Source organism: Notamacropus eugenii, chromosome 1 (genome assembly GCF_028372415.1).
Source record: "Notamacropus eugenii isolate mMacEug1 chromosome 1, mMacEug1.pri_v2, whole genome shotgun sequence".
Taxonomy (NCBI): domain Eukaryota; kingdom Metazoa; phylum Chordata; class Mammalia; order Diprotodontia; family Macropodidae; genus Notamacropus; species Notamacropus eugenii.
The window spans coordinates 610963231-610981152 of record NC_092872.1 but is presented as its reverse complement, the minus strand read 5'-3'; the positions used below and the strand labels follow the sequence as shown (position 1 = coordinate 610981152).

General features: G+C 37.9%; 1 protein-coding gene across 2 annotated transcripts in view; it reads right to left on the bottom strand.

Annotated features, from left to right (window-relative positions):
- Positions 1 to 17922, bottom strand: part of MTMR9 (myotubularin related protein 9) — a 55826-nt gene that overhangs the window by 23721 nt on the left and 14183 nt on the right. For both annotated transcript variants that reach the window (XM_072634846.1, XM_072634847.1), the window contains exons 3-6: positions 9921 to 10046; positions 7474 to 7647; positions 5824 to 6041; positions 3407 to 3568 (exon numbers count right to left, since the gene is read on the bottom strand). In XM_072634846.1, coding sequence (XP_072490947.1) covers positions 3407 to 3568; positions 5824 to 6041; positions 7474 to 7647; positions 9921 to 10046 — 680 coding nt within the window. The remainder of the gene's footprint in view (positions 1 to 3406; positions 3569 to 5823; positions 6042 to 7473; positions 7648 to 9920; positions 10047 to 17922) is intronic.

The following is a 17922-nucleotide window of genomic DNA, read 5'->3' as shown; positions in this document are numbered from 1 at the left end:
CCAGAACAGTCCAGGGAGACACTCAAAGCTAGCGGGTGTGACCTAGACAAAGATCTAGCAAAGGAGAATAAGAAAGACCAGTTAGATAAATAGGAGGAGAACCAGAAAAGAGTGTTGTAATGAAAACCTAGAGAAAGAAGTTTATCAAGAAGAGGAGATGACTGACAGTGACAATAGCTGCAAAAATTAAAAAGGATAAAAACTGAGAAAAGGCTATTAGATTTGTCAATTACAAAATCATTACTAATTTTGGAGAAAGTAGTTTCACTTGAACAATGACATAAAAAACTAGACTACAGAGCATTAGGAAGAGTAAGAGGAACTTAAATAGATGTATCAATGGCTTTCTCAAGGAGTGTAGCCAGAAAAAGGAAGAAAGATATGGGAGGACAGCTAATTGAGATAGATGGACCAAATGAAGGTTTTTTTGAGGTTTTTGAGATTAGGAAAGACATGTAGAAAATCAGATAGTACACAGATGAGGATGAAGATAAGTATAAGAGTCAGGATTATAAATGGGGATAATCTTTTAGAGAAGATGGGTGGAATGAGATCACCTGCACAGGTAGAGGGATTTGCCTTAGGAAAGATAAAGGGCCATCTCTTCATGTGAGACAGGCTTTGTAAAAGAGGAAAGGAATAACAGAAGGCATCTGAGCAACGTGAGTGGAGAAAAGAGAGCTCTTAGAAAATGGCCTCAATTTTTTTCAGCAAAATATAAGCCAACGTTCTTAGCTGAGAGAATGGGGGAGGGGATCCATAGGAGGTCTGAGGAAGGATGAAAAGATTTGGAAGAACACTTCGGTGAGTGTGACAATGATTTAATCAGAGAGGTATGAAAGGACTATCGTACTGAAGCAAGGGCCCAGTTGAGATTATGTAATAAATTGTAGCAGCCCCATTCAGCTTGGGTCTTACTTTTCTCCAATTTTATTCATTAGTACTGGATTGGAGCTAAGGCAGTGGATGGTGGGTGAAATCAAAGACTGAGGCTTAATAGGGCAAAATCAACAACAGGATGAAGGGAAAAGGGACTGAGAGAAAAGGTCAGTATAAAGCTGAACTGATTTACCAAGGGGTCAAGATTAAGAAAGGGAAGAAAATACAGTTAGTGCCGGGGTGATGGAAAAAGAACATGGAGCAGAGCAATTGGAGGTCTTGCTTTGGATGAAGAGCAAGGTCCGGGTTACACAGCAGAGGTAAAGGTGGAATGACAAAAAAGTGATAAAAGAGGGAATTTCAGAGTTAATAAACACCGAAGTGGTACATTCATTATGCAAGATCAAGAGTATGTATATCCATCTCTGCGTGTAGCTGAGTAGGGGAGGGTACATAGGTCTTGTGAAATGAGTTGAGGACTTGGAAGGTTAGTATTTTGGGGAGTATCAAGTATGTATGTTAAAGTCATCCAGTAAGAGAGCAGTTCTTTAAGTATCTCAGGTATGGCTCAAGCCAGAGACCTGCAAACTTTCAGGGGACTCAAAGCGTTCTAATTTGTGGTAAAGTCTGATTACTGTCCTTGTGGTCTGAACTTTCAAATTCCTGACTGCAGATTGGGTCTGGGAGACACAACTGCAGACTTGACCTGGTTGGAACTACTGTGGAATGCTGACTGTTCCAGCCCTTGTTAGCTAGCTGGAAAGCTCTGTGTTTCAGTGGAACAGAGCTGCAGGTTGCCCTTTGGTCTTAGGTCCCTGCTGTGGTTATTCAGTTGCAACTCAAATTGGGCTTGGGGCTGAATCTGAGATTCAACTCCAGTGTTAGAGCCTCACAGCTAGCTGTTAGCTGACTCCTGTGCACTCTCCTTGTAAAATCAGGCCCAGTCTGAGGTATCCACAACCACTTCTTGCTGTAGTACACAGCTGCAGGCCCCAATGCAGTTGCTGTGCTACAAGGCTTTATGTAGGATCTACCTGAATGGAGCCCTTTTGCTAGCGCCCCCAGGGCACTATTCCCCTATCCTGACCTGGGCTGAAAAAATGACAGTGTTTTCTTTTTCTTATATTTTCCAATCCCGACTCAGTTGGGTATTCAATCTAGATTTTTATTGGAGTAGGTAGGGAGAACTGGGAAGGGAAGAAAGAAGGGAACAAACACTTATTAAGTACCTACTACGTTGCAGGCACTGTACTAAACGCTTTACAAATATTATCTCATGTGAAACTCACAATGACCATGTGAGAGAAGAGCTATCATTAGGCCCATTTTACAGATGAGGAAATTTAGGCAGATAGTGGTTAAGTGACTTGCCCAGGATCACACAGTTCATTAAGTCTCTGAGGCTGGATTTGAACTACTTCAGATTCTTCCTACTCCATCATCTTTGCTGGTCTTCCTTGTTTCATTTTTGTACTTATATGCCTGATGCCTAGCACAGTGTCTGGCACATTAATAGGTTCTTAAGGTACTTAATCTCTGTCTGGCTCAGTCTTCTCATCTGTAAACTGGGTATTATAACAACACCTATCTCACAAGGTTGTTATGAGGATCACATGAGATAATATTTGAAAAAGGGTTTAGCACAGTGTCTGGCACATAAAGGCACTGTATAGATGACTATTCCTTCTCTTTTCTTCCCTCACTTAAGAAACTTAAGAACTGCAAGTATTAAGTGTATACAGGGTGTTCTAAATAGTCTTAATGCTGTTTTAAGTTTCAATAAATTATTAAATAATGACTTATTTAAGCTTAAAACAGCATTAAGACTTTCTGGAACACCCTGTATATGCAAGTCTTCATACACAAATATTGCATCTGTTTCCAAAGGAAACAAACTACCTGTAGCTAGGTGGTGCTATGGATGGAGCAAAAACTTATTAGCTCTGTGACCCGCAATTCACTTAATTTCAGTCTTCCTCAGTTTCCTCATATCACCTACCTCAAAAGGCTGTTAGAAGATAAAGTGAGATACTATTTGTAAAGTGCTTTACAATTCTTAAAAGTGTTATTGTTGCCTTGTGTAGAACATGATGTGAAGAGGGAAACTATGATTTGAACCAAAGACATAGAACTGAAAGTAAACAGAAACATGTTATTTGCCTACATTCTTATATAAGTCAAGGTCTACTCCAGGACTTCTTAAATTTTTCCCACTCACAACCCCTTTGCCGGTTTCTGCAGCATTCCTTGGTATTGTGTGGCCTGAAGGCATGTACAATGTAAACTGTGCATGCTGTGTGCTCAGAACCAAGGCTGCAGCAAAGTTATTCAATGCAACACGGGTAAGTGCTGCCAGATTCATTACGCATTTGACTTTTAATTCATTTTGGGTCCTTATGCTTTCAGAAACTTTTTAATGCTGACAGATTTTTCATGACCCCATATGGGGTCACAACCCACAGTTTAAGAAGCACTTGTCTAAGTCAGCAAGAAGAAACAGATGAAAGATTCCAGAGATGCACTTTACCTGTCAATACACTGAGCAGCCAGGCAAGCAGTGGTTAGAATCTCTTTGATGTGAGTCAACCAATTAGAAGCCTCTAATTTGCTAAGCCACCGGTCCATGTTATGTGATTGGTCATTACAGGCTTCTACAAGTTTTATCAAGCTCTCCTGAAGAATATGATACCTTTTAGGGAAAACAAAAATAAACAACTCAGACTGTTATTAAGAAATAGTTGACCTTTACAAAGTGCTTTAAAGTTTACAATGTATTTTACATACATTTATCTCATTTGATAATGTAGAAGTGCATTAAAAACTTTTTAGTTCAGCTGAAAATATTAAGAAATGAACATTTCTCTAGGAATAGGGGTTCTTAACTTGGGGTCTATAAGTTTTTTAAAAAAACATTTTGATGACTATATTTTAATAGATATGGTATCCTCTGCAACCCTATATATTTTGCTTTATGAATTTAAAAACATCTTGAGAAGGGGTGCATAGGCTAGGAAAGGGCTCCATGACACCAAAAATATTAAGACTACTCACTCTAGTATAAAGTGCTCTTTTCCCTTTAGGAAAATGTGTAAGTCATCAAAAAGCTAATGCTCTGGAAAAAAGGCAATCCAACTTACAACAAAAAATACACCTTCTTTAATTAAAATCACTGCCTTCTTTATTCCTCAAAGAGATGAGAGTTATGACCCACTGAAGGCAGCCCCTGATTTATTCCCCTGAAGAGATTAAGGTACTCAACTCGGGGAAGTTCCTTTGATTAATCCAGGAGAACACTAGCTGCAGTGGGCAAGGAAAGAAATGAATAATTCTAGGAGAATGTTAAGTGACTGTTACTCTATTAGACAAAGCAGAATGTTAACCCCAAATGCTATTTTAACAGAATGTGACCTTTTCCTTATTCAATATTCCTATAAATATTCCCTCGGATTATCTTGTAGTACAGAGATGTCTGAGGGCATGGGGGGACTATGCCAGTTTGGATATTTCTTGCTCTGAGCTAGAAGTGCTTGGATTTAGAATGTTAAGTTAATAAAATTGCCTCTGGTAAAATTGTGCCTAAAATGCACATTATAATATGAATATTTTTCTTTGACAATAATCCCAATTACCCTTCAGGCAGTGAGGTGACACAGCAGATAGAGCACTAGGTCTGGAGCTAAAAAGCCCCAACTTCAAACCCAGCCTCATATACTAGCTGTGTGAATAGTTAACCTGCCTGAGTTTCTTCATCTATAAAATGGGGGATGATAACAGCATCTACCTCCCAGGGTTGTTTGAAGGATCAAATAAGATAATATTTCTAAAGAGTTTAGCACAGGGGTGGGAAACCTGCAGCCTTGAGGCCACCTGTGGCCTTCTAGGTTCTTGGTGGAGCCTTTTGACAGAGTCCAAGTTTTACAGAACAGATTCTCTTCTTAAGGGGATTTGTTCTATGAAGTTTGGATTCAGTCAAAGCGCTGCATTTGAGGACCTAGAGGGCCTGGTTTAGTACAATGCCTGGAACGTAATAGGTACTTAGTAAATGCCTGCTTGTTTCCTACTTCTCTTCCCCCCCCCCCCCCCACCACCACCCTGGAGGGCTATAATTATTCATTTATTATAGATAAGGAAACTGGGGCTCAGAGAGATTTAGTCAACTGCTCATAGTCACACAATCTATTAATTCCTGAAAGGAGGCTAAAATACTAGTTTTTAATCAGTTCTGTCATAAATCACCATCACTAAGAATAAGCATCCAAGTATCAATACCAAAATAAATCTGTACAAGTACTCAAATGCATTAGATAAAATCTGCTATTCTGAATCATCTGTGAAGAATTTTCTGAACCTGAGATTAAAGCAAAGGTCCACTGCTCCCTTAGAAGCTTGGGACCATCAGCCCAACCATTAGGCAACCACAGGTATTTCAGACTTCCCTGATGTTCTCTTGGCTGCGACGCCTATCAATACCAGATGTCTGGGCCAGTGGCTTTCACCACAGTTTATTCAGAAGTTTTAACAAAGACAGATAAGGGGCAAGAAGCTAGTTAATTACAAAAGAAGGTGTGTGGAACACAACAATAACACATATATGTAAAATCTATGTCTTACAGTCATGGAATTTATTACCTGTCATGTCTGAAGATCAACAAGACTGACCACAACATTACTGTCTAAGAGGCAGACTTTATGGTAATGACCTTATAAAGGCTGTATCAGGAAAAGAAGGATAAAAATAACTCTTGGTGCCTTTAGTGCCTGCGATGCGCTCTTATCACCTCCCATGTCATCGAATGCTAAGAGAGTCACCAATATCACTTTGAGTCTTTGAAACAAGCACATATGGGTTTGCTTGAACAAGCGGTTTCTAACCAGGTAAGAACCCACCTGTCATGACTACCTTTTATTTTAAAAGGCTATATTACCTTCTCTAGTAGGTTTTACCTCTCAATGGACTTGTGAATGCGTCTCCACTGAGGATAATGAGCCTCCTGCTCAAAACCACCCCCTTTAGCTCTAGCTTGTTGAGCCACATTTAGCGATCGGGTGTCAATAATGTAACCTCGTTTTCCTGCACGAAGGGTAGCATTTATAAGTTTTTCATCTTCTTTGCACCGTCTCCCATTGGTGCCTGTGAGTGGCTGGCTACTCCGGATCATTACCTAGAAAGGACAGTAGAGTTTAAAATTCAAGAAGAACCCACAGAACTGACAAAAAAAAGAAGAGTTGAGTTAGCTGAAATGAAAAATAATGACATGTCCAAAGGAATCTGAGTTCTTATGAAAGGAGAGCCATAGTACATATACAGTATGGTTTAGAAAAAGTTGAGAAAGCATTATATCTAACTATTTATCAAGCTTTGGATAGGGAAAGGGATTGGACCTGTAACTTCCTTGGTGCAGGGAACTCTCAGGAGAGGAAACTCTTTCTACCAATACAGATTGGCACCTTCTCTGAAATTTAGAGTCTTAGAGACTTGCCTAGAGTAATGTGATATTAAGTGACTTGTCCAGGGTCATACAACCACCACAGCCCCCACATATCAGAGGAGGAAATCAAACCCAGGTCCTCCTGGCTTCAAAGCCAGCTCTCTACCCATTATGCCCATGCTGCTTCTCCAGCTTTGGAAAAGAAGTCAAAAGACACATGTTCTGGTTCTGATTTTGACAGTGACTTATTTTTTACTACAAATGGGCTTAAAACTGAAAAAAAATATATATTTATATATATATACACATATATGTATATATATATGCCCAGTTTATATCTTTACCATGTAGCCATCTGTGAGATAATAGAAAGAGCATTATCTTTGCACTCCTTGCAGGTGAACACTATTCAATTAGAAAACATCCTTTATACTAGACTAGAAAACAAATACACATACACATAAACATTTGTTACCAGTCCACTGTCTTCAATGAAGATCATGAAGTAATAAGAGATAACATCAACCATCACAAATACTCATTTGACACGGATTTGTATCCATGGGATAATGTCTACTTTAGGAAAAGGAAAATTTTCCATTGGTTGTATTTAAGACAACTGTTTCCAAGAGCACTACATAATTCTAATAACTAAAATACTTGAAATAGCATTAAATCATTATATCAGTTTCTTAAAAGTAATAACAGACTGCAGTTTACTCATTTGGCCAGGCCTTTCTTAAAGGATAGTTCTTTGTGCTGTGCTCTGAAGTGAACAAAATCTGGGTTTTCTGAACTTGAGAAGTGGAGAATGGATTGAGAAGGATATCCTGGACCACAGAAAGCAGTCTGCAATTGGGTCCCTAAAGTCCAAATTTGGAAGCTCAGAGTAGGAATGATCTGGGCCAAGAGTGAGAAAACTATGGCCAGACGGCCAAATTTGCTCATGAGGTAAGAATCTTGGTTTTTTTTTTTAACCTTCTTAAATATAATAAAACATCAAAAAAACCAAAAATTAGTCTCCACTTATGGAAGATGTGACCCTTAGGCTGGTTTGCTCACCCCTGACTTACATAATCATCTGAAAGGGTTAGGAGGGGAAAATACCAATTGTAACAAAAAGTATGAGGCTCTTCAGGGAACAAAAAAGCCAAACTGTACTTACCATTCCATTTTTCTTATGGTAATAACTAAGTACTGGGAAGCGCCCACCATGACGAAATGTAGCCACTTTCCTCAGAGCCTCATCATCAATGCAGTTAGGCACGGTAACAATTGGAGGGTAAGAGGGGCAGACAGCAAAATCCTTATTAACATAGCTCAGCCTCCATTCATTGGTCTGTAAAATATAAATGAGAACCTTTCATGCCTGAGCCAAAATCTAAATGTCACAGAATAAAAGTATCATAAGAACTAGAAGTGACAGGACAGATTTCCAATCCAAAACTCCATTTGGGAGGACTCCTTTCTATGCTCTCCCATCTCTGCCTCAATACACCCTAGGGAGGGGGGGAAGCTCTCTCCTCCCTCTCAAAATCTATTCTCCAGCTAGCTCTCTCTACTGACTTGAATGGTGAGCCAAAATCTGTCCTGGTCACTCCAACTTCCTTTTTCTGAGCGAGCTTTCTATACAAATACCAAAGAAATCTGCTTCCCCTTCAACATGATTTATCTTCAACTATCTTATTCCATTAGGCTTCATAAAATTAAAATTTCATAGACTCAATTTATATTTGAAGGAAAGAATACCAATGAATTATGTGAGTTAAAAATGTATTTCATTTTGTAGGTACAGGCTCATAAAGGATTATGATAGAGGCTTACAAATCAGACAGTTCTGGTCTATAGGTTACCCACTGGGTAAGAAAAATGTCTACACTATGAGAAATATAACTTGGAGGTGAGTGTAATCAAAGAATAAATTGGCAAGAGATTTTAAAAAGCACCCCTCCGCGCCCAAATTTTTCTTTATCATAAAAAATATTAACCTTCGATTCACAACACTTAGGTCATGAGTGACTTCATTAGACCAAGATGATTATGAGAAGTCTGGGAGGCATTAAGTAATATAAAATTGTGGGAAAAAAAACTCATTTAAATCTTCATATTTTCCTATTTAACTCTTCATATTTTCCTTTTATCATCACTAAGGAACTATATATCATTTCATTTCTACTTTTTCTACTGTAGAAACTCTTAAACTTTCATTTTTATCTAATGTATTCTTCACTTTGTCCTTTTTTTCTTATCTTTTATTGTAAAATTAGCTACAAAGACAATTTAATAGTATTTGTAGCAGGTCAGGGACTGACTTGTTAAAATTATATCAAATAGGTATCTTAGTGCTGATTAAGTTATTCTCCCAAATTTCAGATTAAGCTAAAATGAAGTATACTTCTGAGAGGTTTAGGGTTATTGTATAATTACCAAGGTTTTCCTTTTGTTCTAATACTAAAGGATTTTCAAATAATATTGACCATCATGATTTACTAGAATTAAAGTCTACTCTTCTACTATAAGTCATCTAGTAGCAAGAAAACATTAAATAGTTTTGCTGTGATCTGCTCATACAAATCAATATGAAGTGTTTTTTTAATATGATCAAGAAATTAGAATTACAAAACCTCAAAATCAAATTTTAGACTGCTTTACCTGCATCAAAAATTAACATTTTCTAATGATGAAATGCCTCAAAAGGACTTAACAGTTTAAAAACAAAAACAAAACTCCACCAGTCTTTTAGATTTAGATCAATAACTAAGCATGGACATGGCTTTATCAAGGAAAGAAAGGAGAACAAGCATTTTATAGCGCACCTACTATGTTCTAGGCTAAATGCCTGTGCTACATGCTTTATAAATATTATCTCATTTGATCCTCACAACTCTGTGAGGTAGGTGCTATTATTATCATCTCCACTTTACAATAAAGGAAATTGAGGCAAGATCACGCAGCCTGTAAGTATCTCAGGCTACATTTGAACTTAGAGGTCTTCCTGACTCTAGGTCTAGTGCTCTATTCACTGCACCACCCAGCTGCCTCATATATTTTCCTCATTCATAACAATAATACATTCATAACAATAAAACATACTACAGGTACTCTTAAAAAAAAAAAAAACCTACATCAAGAACTTACTTCTTGCAAAATATCCTGTACTGCAAAGAGAGTCACTATAAGTTAAACATTGTAGTACTAAAACTCTCTACGGAAAGTAAGAGCTCTTAGCTATAGGAAATATCACTAAAGATTGGTGGGTATCATCATCAAAGAAAAGGATGACTAGGAAGAAAATCTGTGGGTAAGAGCAACAGTTTTAACTACTGGACAGCCACATTTTCCATTGGTACTCTGAAAAATTATATAAAATGGCACATAAGATATTCAGGGCAAAGTTAACTCTCATTGGAAGAAAATAAGTTAAACTTCTCTATTTAGAACGAACAGATTTATTTCTAAATAACAAAGGGTTAATTTATACTTTTATCACAAAAGTCTATTTGAGGGTTGAAGTAAATCAGTTTACCCTAGTATTTTTAGATGGATAAGGGTACATTTCAAAGGGCAGCACTCTGAGCCTCAATTAGGCATGATTCTTGAAAAGTGACTTACTACTGAGGAGAAGAGCTCAAATTCTCTCTCAGGAAGGAACGTATGCCAGCCATCTTCTACCACTTCAAACATGGGTCGGTAAAAGAAAGGATACATCAGAGTGATGGAGTCCAATGTTGACAAAGCCTAGATGAAAACAAAGCAACATCTGAGAAACTGAAGAAGTCAGTTTTACTGTTCATGAAGAAGACATCATGGCTTATACTTGGCCTGATTCAACAATGGATTTGAAAAACCAAACTAACAACAATAATGGAAGGTTTGAAAAGCTATTTTTATACATTGTCTCATTTGGTCATCACAAGTCAGGTAAATTATTTATTAAGTGCCCACTATGTGCCAGGCACTGTGGATACAAGTAAAGGCAAAATGGTCCCTCCCCTAAAGGAGCTCACACTCCAACAAGAGAGACATCCTGTAAACACCTTGTTTCTCCCACATAACACACCATCTCCTAACTCAGAGCATATTGGCTGGCTATCTATCATATGCAGAACTCTATTTTTCTTCATGTTGGACTCCTGGCTTTCTTCAAGTCTCATCTAAAGTTGTACATTCTACAAGAAGACTTTCTCAGTCCTCCTTAACCTTAGTGCCTTCCCTCTGAAATTACCTCTAATTTATCTGGCATATGTCTTGTTTGCCAGATCTTCCTAACTCTAAGTCCAGTACTTTCATTCAAAATAACTACAAAATGCCTCTCCAATCTCCCTTAATTCTAGTACCCTACCTTGCTGATTATTTCTAATTTTCCTTTCTATAGCTTATTTGCACATAATCGTTTGCATATTGTCTCTCTAATTAAATTGAGCTTCTTCAGAGCAGATCATCTCTTGTTTTTTATCTTTCTTGGTATTCTCTGTGCTTAACAGTGACTGGCATATAGTAGGTGCTTACTGACTGATAATTCCATTTACCAAAGCACATAAATACAAAAATAAAGGGAGAAAATTGACTGGATAGTCATTGTCACAGGTATATCATGCCAATATACTAAAAATGACAATACTATACAATTTACAGATTTACTGTAAATGCCATATTACAAAGGAGATATTTTGAAAAAAATTAGACAAAAATACAACAAAATTCATTTGGAAAAACAAAAGGCTTAATTTATTTTCTTAATAGAGATAAATGAAAAAAATTAGGAATGAAGGGGGCTTATTATTACCAGATCTTAAACTGTATTATAAAGCTAGAGTCATCAAAACTACCTGATATTGATTAAGAAACAAAGGAGAACAGTGGAACAAATTAAGCAAGCAAGAAGCAGCAGCAAACAGCAATCAAAAACAGAAGCCTAGCATTTGATAAACTTTAACAACATTCGCTCCTAGGGGAAGGCCTCTTTTTGACAGGAACTGTTGAGAAAACATTAAAGTAAATTTGACAGAATAGACAAACATGTTGTACCTTATTGTCATAGATCAAGAACTGAAAGAAACTTTAGAGGTCATGTAGTCCTATCCTGCATTTTTCATATGGGAAAACTATAGCCATATACTATATAAATCTAAAACAGATATAAGACTAAATTAAAAAGGTCATACTACATAAAAAGTTTTAAGAACAAGAGATCTCTATATTGAATTGCCTGTCTTTCAAGGGGAAGGGGTGGAGAGGGAGGGAGCTAAGGAGGTTGGAACTCAAAGTGTTAGGACCAAATGTAATGTTCTAACCACTGGGTAACAAGAAATACAGGTTAAGGGGTCAAGAAAGCTATCTGGTCCTACAGGACAAAAGAGAAGATGGAGACAAGGGCAGGGAGGGAGGATAGAGGAGAGAACAGATAGGTCACAGGGGCAATTAGAAAGCTCGGGTTTGGGGGGGGGAGGGGATAAAAGGGGAGAAAATTTGTAACCCAAAATTGTGTGAAAATAAATGTTAAAAATTAATAAAAAAATAATAATAATAATAAAAAAAAAAGAACAAGAGATCTGTTACTTCTAGTGACCATGGATAGGAAAATTCCTAACTGCATAGAGGAAGAAGGAAATCATAAAAACAAAACAGGCATTTTTGATTACATAAAATTTAAAAGCTCTTGCACAAATAAAATTTACATAGAATTAAAAAAGAAACAACAAATGTTTGTACTGCATATAAATTTGCCAACAAATACTTATTAAGTGCCTACAACAAGCCATACAAGGTGCATACAAATACAAAGAAAGACACAATCTTCATTTGCAAGCAGTTTATATTCCACTGTGGACTAATAAGAATAGATGAAATATACAGAAAATAATTACAAATAAATACAAAGCAGAGGATAAACGCAAATAAATACAAAGGAGGAAAGGCACTAGTAGTTGAGAATCACAAAAGGCTTCATGTAGAAGAAAGTGGAGATTTACAAGGACCACTGCTCATACAAAAGCTGACCGAAATGTTCTAGGTTATATGGGCAAGAGGAGGTTATCTCCCAAGAGTTCAAAGGATGCCTCCACTGTCCATCTCTATAAGGGTAAAGGGAATAGACTGTCCTGCGACAATCACAGGGGGATTTCTCTCTTAGTTACTTCTGGCAAAGTTCTTGCTAGAGTCCTCCTTAATAGGCTGATCCTTCACCTGAGATCCACTGTGGCTTCAGAAAGGGCTGAGGAACAGTTGATATGGTGTTTGCTGCCCAACAACTCCAGGAGAAATGCCAGGAGCAGAACAGAGATCTGTACACAACATTTGTGGATCTGACCAAGGCCTTTGACACTGTTAGTCGTGAGGCCTTATGGAAATTTATGTCAAAATTTGGTTGCCTGGAGAAGTTCATCAATATCGTATGTCAATTTCATGATGGCATGTTTGCCCAGGTTCTGGATAATGGACAATGCTCTTGTGCCCTCCCAGTCACCAATGGAGTGAAACAGGGCTGTGTGTTTGCTCCCATGCTTTTTAGCATGATATTTTCAGCCATGTTGACAAATGTTTTCAATGAGGATGAACAAGGCATCAAGGTCAACTACCGTACTAATGGCAAGTTCTTCAATTTGAAAGGTTACAAGCCAAGACCAAAGTGGAGGGAGTGTTGGTGCATGATTTTCTATTTGCAGATGATTGTGCACTCAATGCAGCCTCTGAAGCTGAGATGCAATAAAGCATGGATCAATTTTCTGCTGCCTGTGCTAATTTTGGCCTAATAATTAACACCAAGAAAACACAAGTGCTCCATCAGCCATCACCACACCATCCATACGTGGAACTATCAGTTACAATAAATGGAGGTTTTGAATGCTGTGGATAAGTTCACTTACCTTGGTAGTGTACTTTAAAGGGATGTACACATTAACAATGAAGTGGATGCACACATTGCAAGAGGTAGTTCAGTGTTTGGGAGGCTCCAAAGAAAAGTGTGGGAGATAAAAGGTATTAGACTGACTACCAAACTGAAGGTCTACAGAGCCATTGTGCTGACCTCATTGCTATATGCTGTGAAACATGGACACTCTACCAGTGTCATGCCAGGAAACTGAAAAGCTTCCATTTGAACTGACTTAGGAAGATTCTGAGGATCACCTGGCAGGATAAGGTACTAGACACTGAAGTCTTTACTCGAGCAAGTATAAGAAGATTGAAAAGGCAGGGGTGGCCAGATTATGAAGGGCTTTGAATGCCAAATAGAGAATTTTATTTTTGGTTCTGGAAGTAACAGTAACACACAATCCCTCGGGCAGCAGCGTGTAAGACAGATTGGAATGGAGATCTGTGGCAAGCAGAACAATTAGAAAGTCACTACAATAAGCAAGGAAAGAGGTAAAGAAGGTTTGACCTAACATGATAACATATGAGTCAAAACAAGGGGTCAGATTTGATAGATGCCATGGAAGATTAAATGGCAAGAGTGATTAGGGAGTCCAGGATGTTGCCTAAGTTAAGAATATAAGAGACTGAAAAAAAAACAGTGCCTTCAAGAGGAATGAGGGAAATTTGGAAGAGGGGTCAGTTTAGGGGAAAAGATAATGAGTTCTGTTTTGGATACGTTGAGTCTGTGCTAAGCACTGGGGATACAAAGAAAAGCTAAAGACAGTCCCTGCTCAACTTGCTCAGTCTAATGGGGGAGGTGATAAGCAATTACATACAAATAAGCTATATACAGGATAAAATGGAGATAAAACAACAGGAAAAGGGCACTAACATTACAGAGAATAGGGAAAAGTTTCCTGTAGAAATTGCTTTTTTTAGTTGGGATGTGAAGGAAACTGGGAAGCCCAGGGGCAGAGACAAGAGAGAGCATTACAGGCATGTGGAAAAGACAGTGAAAATGCCCAGTCATTATTAGATGGAGTGTCTTGTTCCAGGAACAGCAAGGAGATCAGTGTCCTTGGGTCAAAGAGCAAGTAACAGAAGGTGGAGGAGGTATAAGGTGTAAGAAGACTGAAAAGGCAGGGGTGGCCAGATTATGAAGGGCTTTGAATGCCAAACAGAGAATTTTATTTTTGATTCTGGAAGTAATAGAGAGCCACAGGAGTTTAATGAATAGTAGAGACTTGGTCAGGCCTGTGCTTTAGGAAGATTCACTCTGAAAGTTTGAGTGGAGGATGGACTGAAATGGGGAAAGACTTGAGGTAGGCAGACCAACCTGCAAGTTTTTTCAGTAATCCAGGTGTGAGGGGATAAGAGTTTGCATTAGGGTGGGATCAGTGTCAGAGAAGAGAAAGTGGAACCTGCAAGAGATGTTACTAAAACTAAAACTGACAGGCCTTGGCAACAGAGTGGGTATGATGGGAAAGGAGAGGCGAGGCATCAAGGACGACACCTACTACAAAGTAAGCCTGGGTGATAAGAAGGATGGTGGCACCCTCAACAATATTATGGAAGTTAGGAAGAGTTTTGGCAGGGGTATTCTTGGGGGGGGTTGGGGAAAAAGAGTTCAGTTTTGAAAAGGCTGAATTTAAGATATCTATGGGCATCGTTTGTGATGTGCAATAGGCTGTTGGGAGATTTGGGACAAGGGGACCAGAGAATTTAAGTCTGCATAAGTCATCTGAAAATCATTAGCACAGAGACGATAACTGAATCCATGGCAGCTGCTGAGATCAACTAGTGAAACAACATAGGAGAAGAGAAGAGGACCCAGGACTGGACAATCACAGTGAGTAGGTGTGCCCTGGATGAAGAAACAGCAAAGGAGATGAAGAAGGAGCACTCAGATAGGTTGGAGGAAATCTAGGAGAGATCAGTATCATGAACATTTAGAGAGAAAATAGGGCCAAGGAAAAGAACATGATAACTGACAGTGTCAGAGGCTGCAGAGAAGTCAAGAAGGATGAGAACTGAGAAAGGACTACTAGATTGAGCAATTAAGGAATTCTTAGTAACTTTCGAGAGAGCAGTTTTGGTTGACTGATGGGGTCAGAAGACAGATTGTCAAAGGTTAGAAAGAGAGTGAGAAGGAATGAAATGGAGGAACCTATTTTAGATAGCCCTCTCAAGGAGTTTAGTCACAAAAGGGAGGAGAGTAATGGGAAGATAAGTAGCAGGGATAGATGGATCAAGTGAGGTTTTTTTAAGACTAGGGGAGACATGGGCATATTTGTAGGCAATAGAGAAGCAGCCAATAGACAGGGAGAAGACTGAAGATAAGTGAAAGAATGGGAATGCTAGAAGGGGCAATTTGCTAGAGAAGTGGGATGGAATGGGATCATTTGTATATGTAGGCATGGCATGACTTGGCAAGAATAAGGGCTACTTTATTGTGTGAGATACGAGTGAAGGAGGATATAGTAGAAGTAAGACGAGGAGAAAAACGATGTATTACTTCAGTTAATTAATCAACAAGCTTTTATGTAGTGCTTGCTATGTGCCAAGTACTGTAGGGACTGGGGATACAAGTACAAAAAAACCTAAACAACTCCTACAAGCAAAGATCTGACATGCTAATCAGGGAAACAAAGACATACGTAAGTGTATAGACAATAAGTACAAAGTAGTTCAATACAAGATTGTTTGGAAGTAAAGGCACTAGCAGGAAGACTTTCCTACCAATGATGAAAAAGATGGAACCAGTAGAATCAGGGAAAGAACTGACTAGAGGTATAGCAGCTGTGCCAAAAATGCTTATTATCTTTTTTTAGTTTGAGATTGCGATCAGTCAATGCCTGGCAGGCAAAAAGCACCAACACTTCTACTTGTTATGATTATGTTTCTATCCTAGCATTGTAGAAGATGTTTGTTTTTTTTTACCATAATATGATATTCGAAGAACTAAAACCATTCTGTACCCCCAAAGGGTGATATTTAATATTCAATAGTCCAGAAAACTATCAACAGACAGAACAAGTGCACTTAAAGATTTCAGAAACTATCCAAAACTTGTGTGTTCCTTAACTTTTTATTGTTGTTCAGCCCTGTCTGATTCTTCATGACTCCTTTTCGGGTGTTTGCCATTTCCTTCTCCAGCTCATTTTGTAGATGAGGAACTGAGGCAAAAAGTATTAAGTGACATGGTCATTTAACATGGTCACTTAACAGGGTCTGAGGCCACATCTGAATTCAGATTTTTCCCAACTCCAGGTCAGTGCTCCATCCACTGTGCCATTTAGCTACCCCAAGGGCTCCTTCACTTACTAGACTATAATGTCTACAACTTTTTAAAAAACAAATTTGAAATATACCTATGGTGAACCACTCTAAATGGGAAAAGGCTTCAAGATCAGCTCATAATTTTCATTATGTCTTAAGTGATTTAGGTATAGTTATTTGAAAATAAAGTGCTGGATCTGATGATCCCAGAGCTCCTTCCCATGGTAATTTATGTAGTCAAAATAACCAACTGGCTTAATTCAATGTCTATGGCTGACAAACTGGTTAGCATATGGAGCTTAAGGCAGTCAAAGTCATGGAATCTTTATATGGAAGTGTTACAACAAGCTAAGTCACAGGCAACATCTTCACATCCGGAAAAACATCTCTCACAAATGCATGCATAAGGGAGACCAGGTAATAGTAGAGATAGATAAATACAAATGCTATCCCAATACTGTAACAAAATACATCTTATTAAAGCAAGATAGCAGTACATTTCTCTATAATGATAAGTGTATTGGCTGAATTTGGTACTTTGACATTTACTTTTTTATTAAGTGGACCCACTGTAGAAGTTGTACCAACTATTCCAACTTATGGTAGAAGGGAAAGATTCAAATCCTGCCTTTAATACCACCTATAGGATCTTGGGCAAGTCATTTAATCTCTTAGGGAGCAGTTTCTTCGTCTATAAAATGAAAGGGTTGGATTATATGGATCCTGAAATACTTTCCAGTCCTTGATCTAAGATCCTATAAATTCACTAAATAACCACACAGTGTGGATCTAAATGAAGACACACTAGTTTACCTTTTAATTCTTATTTCCTTTTTTTTACTGAGCTGTCCAGGTAAACAAAGAAGTAATATCCCAATCCATTCAACATGATCATAGTTCCTCTATTCATTGTGTTATGGAAATTCCTTTTTTTTTTAAGGCATAAACATCTTGAATAGAAGTTTGCTCTTCCTGTCTCTTTTTAATATAAGGAGCAAGAACATTTTTGATACAAAATTCGTGCTTAGACAAATAATGGAAGAGCAGAGATAATAATCAGTGTATTTCTAAAATTATTCAAAAAAATACAGCGCACGTTATGTTAAATGCTTTAATTTGGCTGCAATGTTTTAAATAAGGCAACTTAAAAATCAGAAATAGACCACAAGCATTGGTTTAAATCAGACATATTGTACGTGATAACTCAGAACAAATTTTAAATTACTCATTCTCATGGTTCACAAAAAGAGACAAGATAAGAATAAGGGTGGATTATTCACTTTACAAAAAAAGATTTTGCATTATTAAAGAATTCAGTGTGAATTACCTTTAAACATCAAACAAACTCCCCTAATGCATTTATGAGATACCTCAATTTGATGTACACTTAAACTTCTAGGTACATCCGCTTGTATAAAGCCAGGCACATCAGCACTTTTAAACGTCTTTATTGATTAAAAAAAAGTTTTACATAATCTGT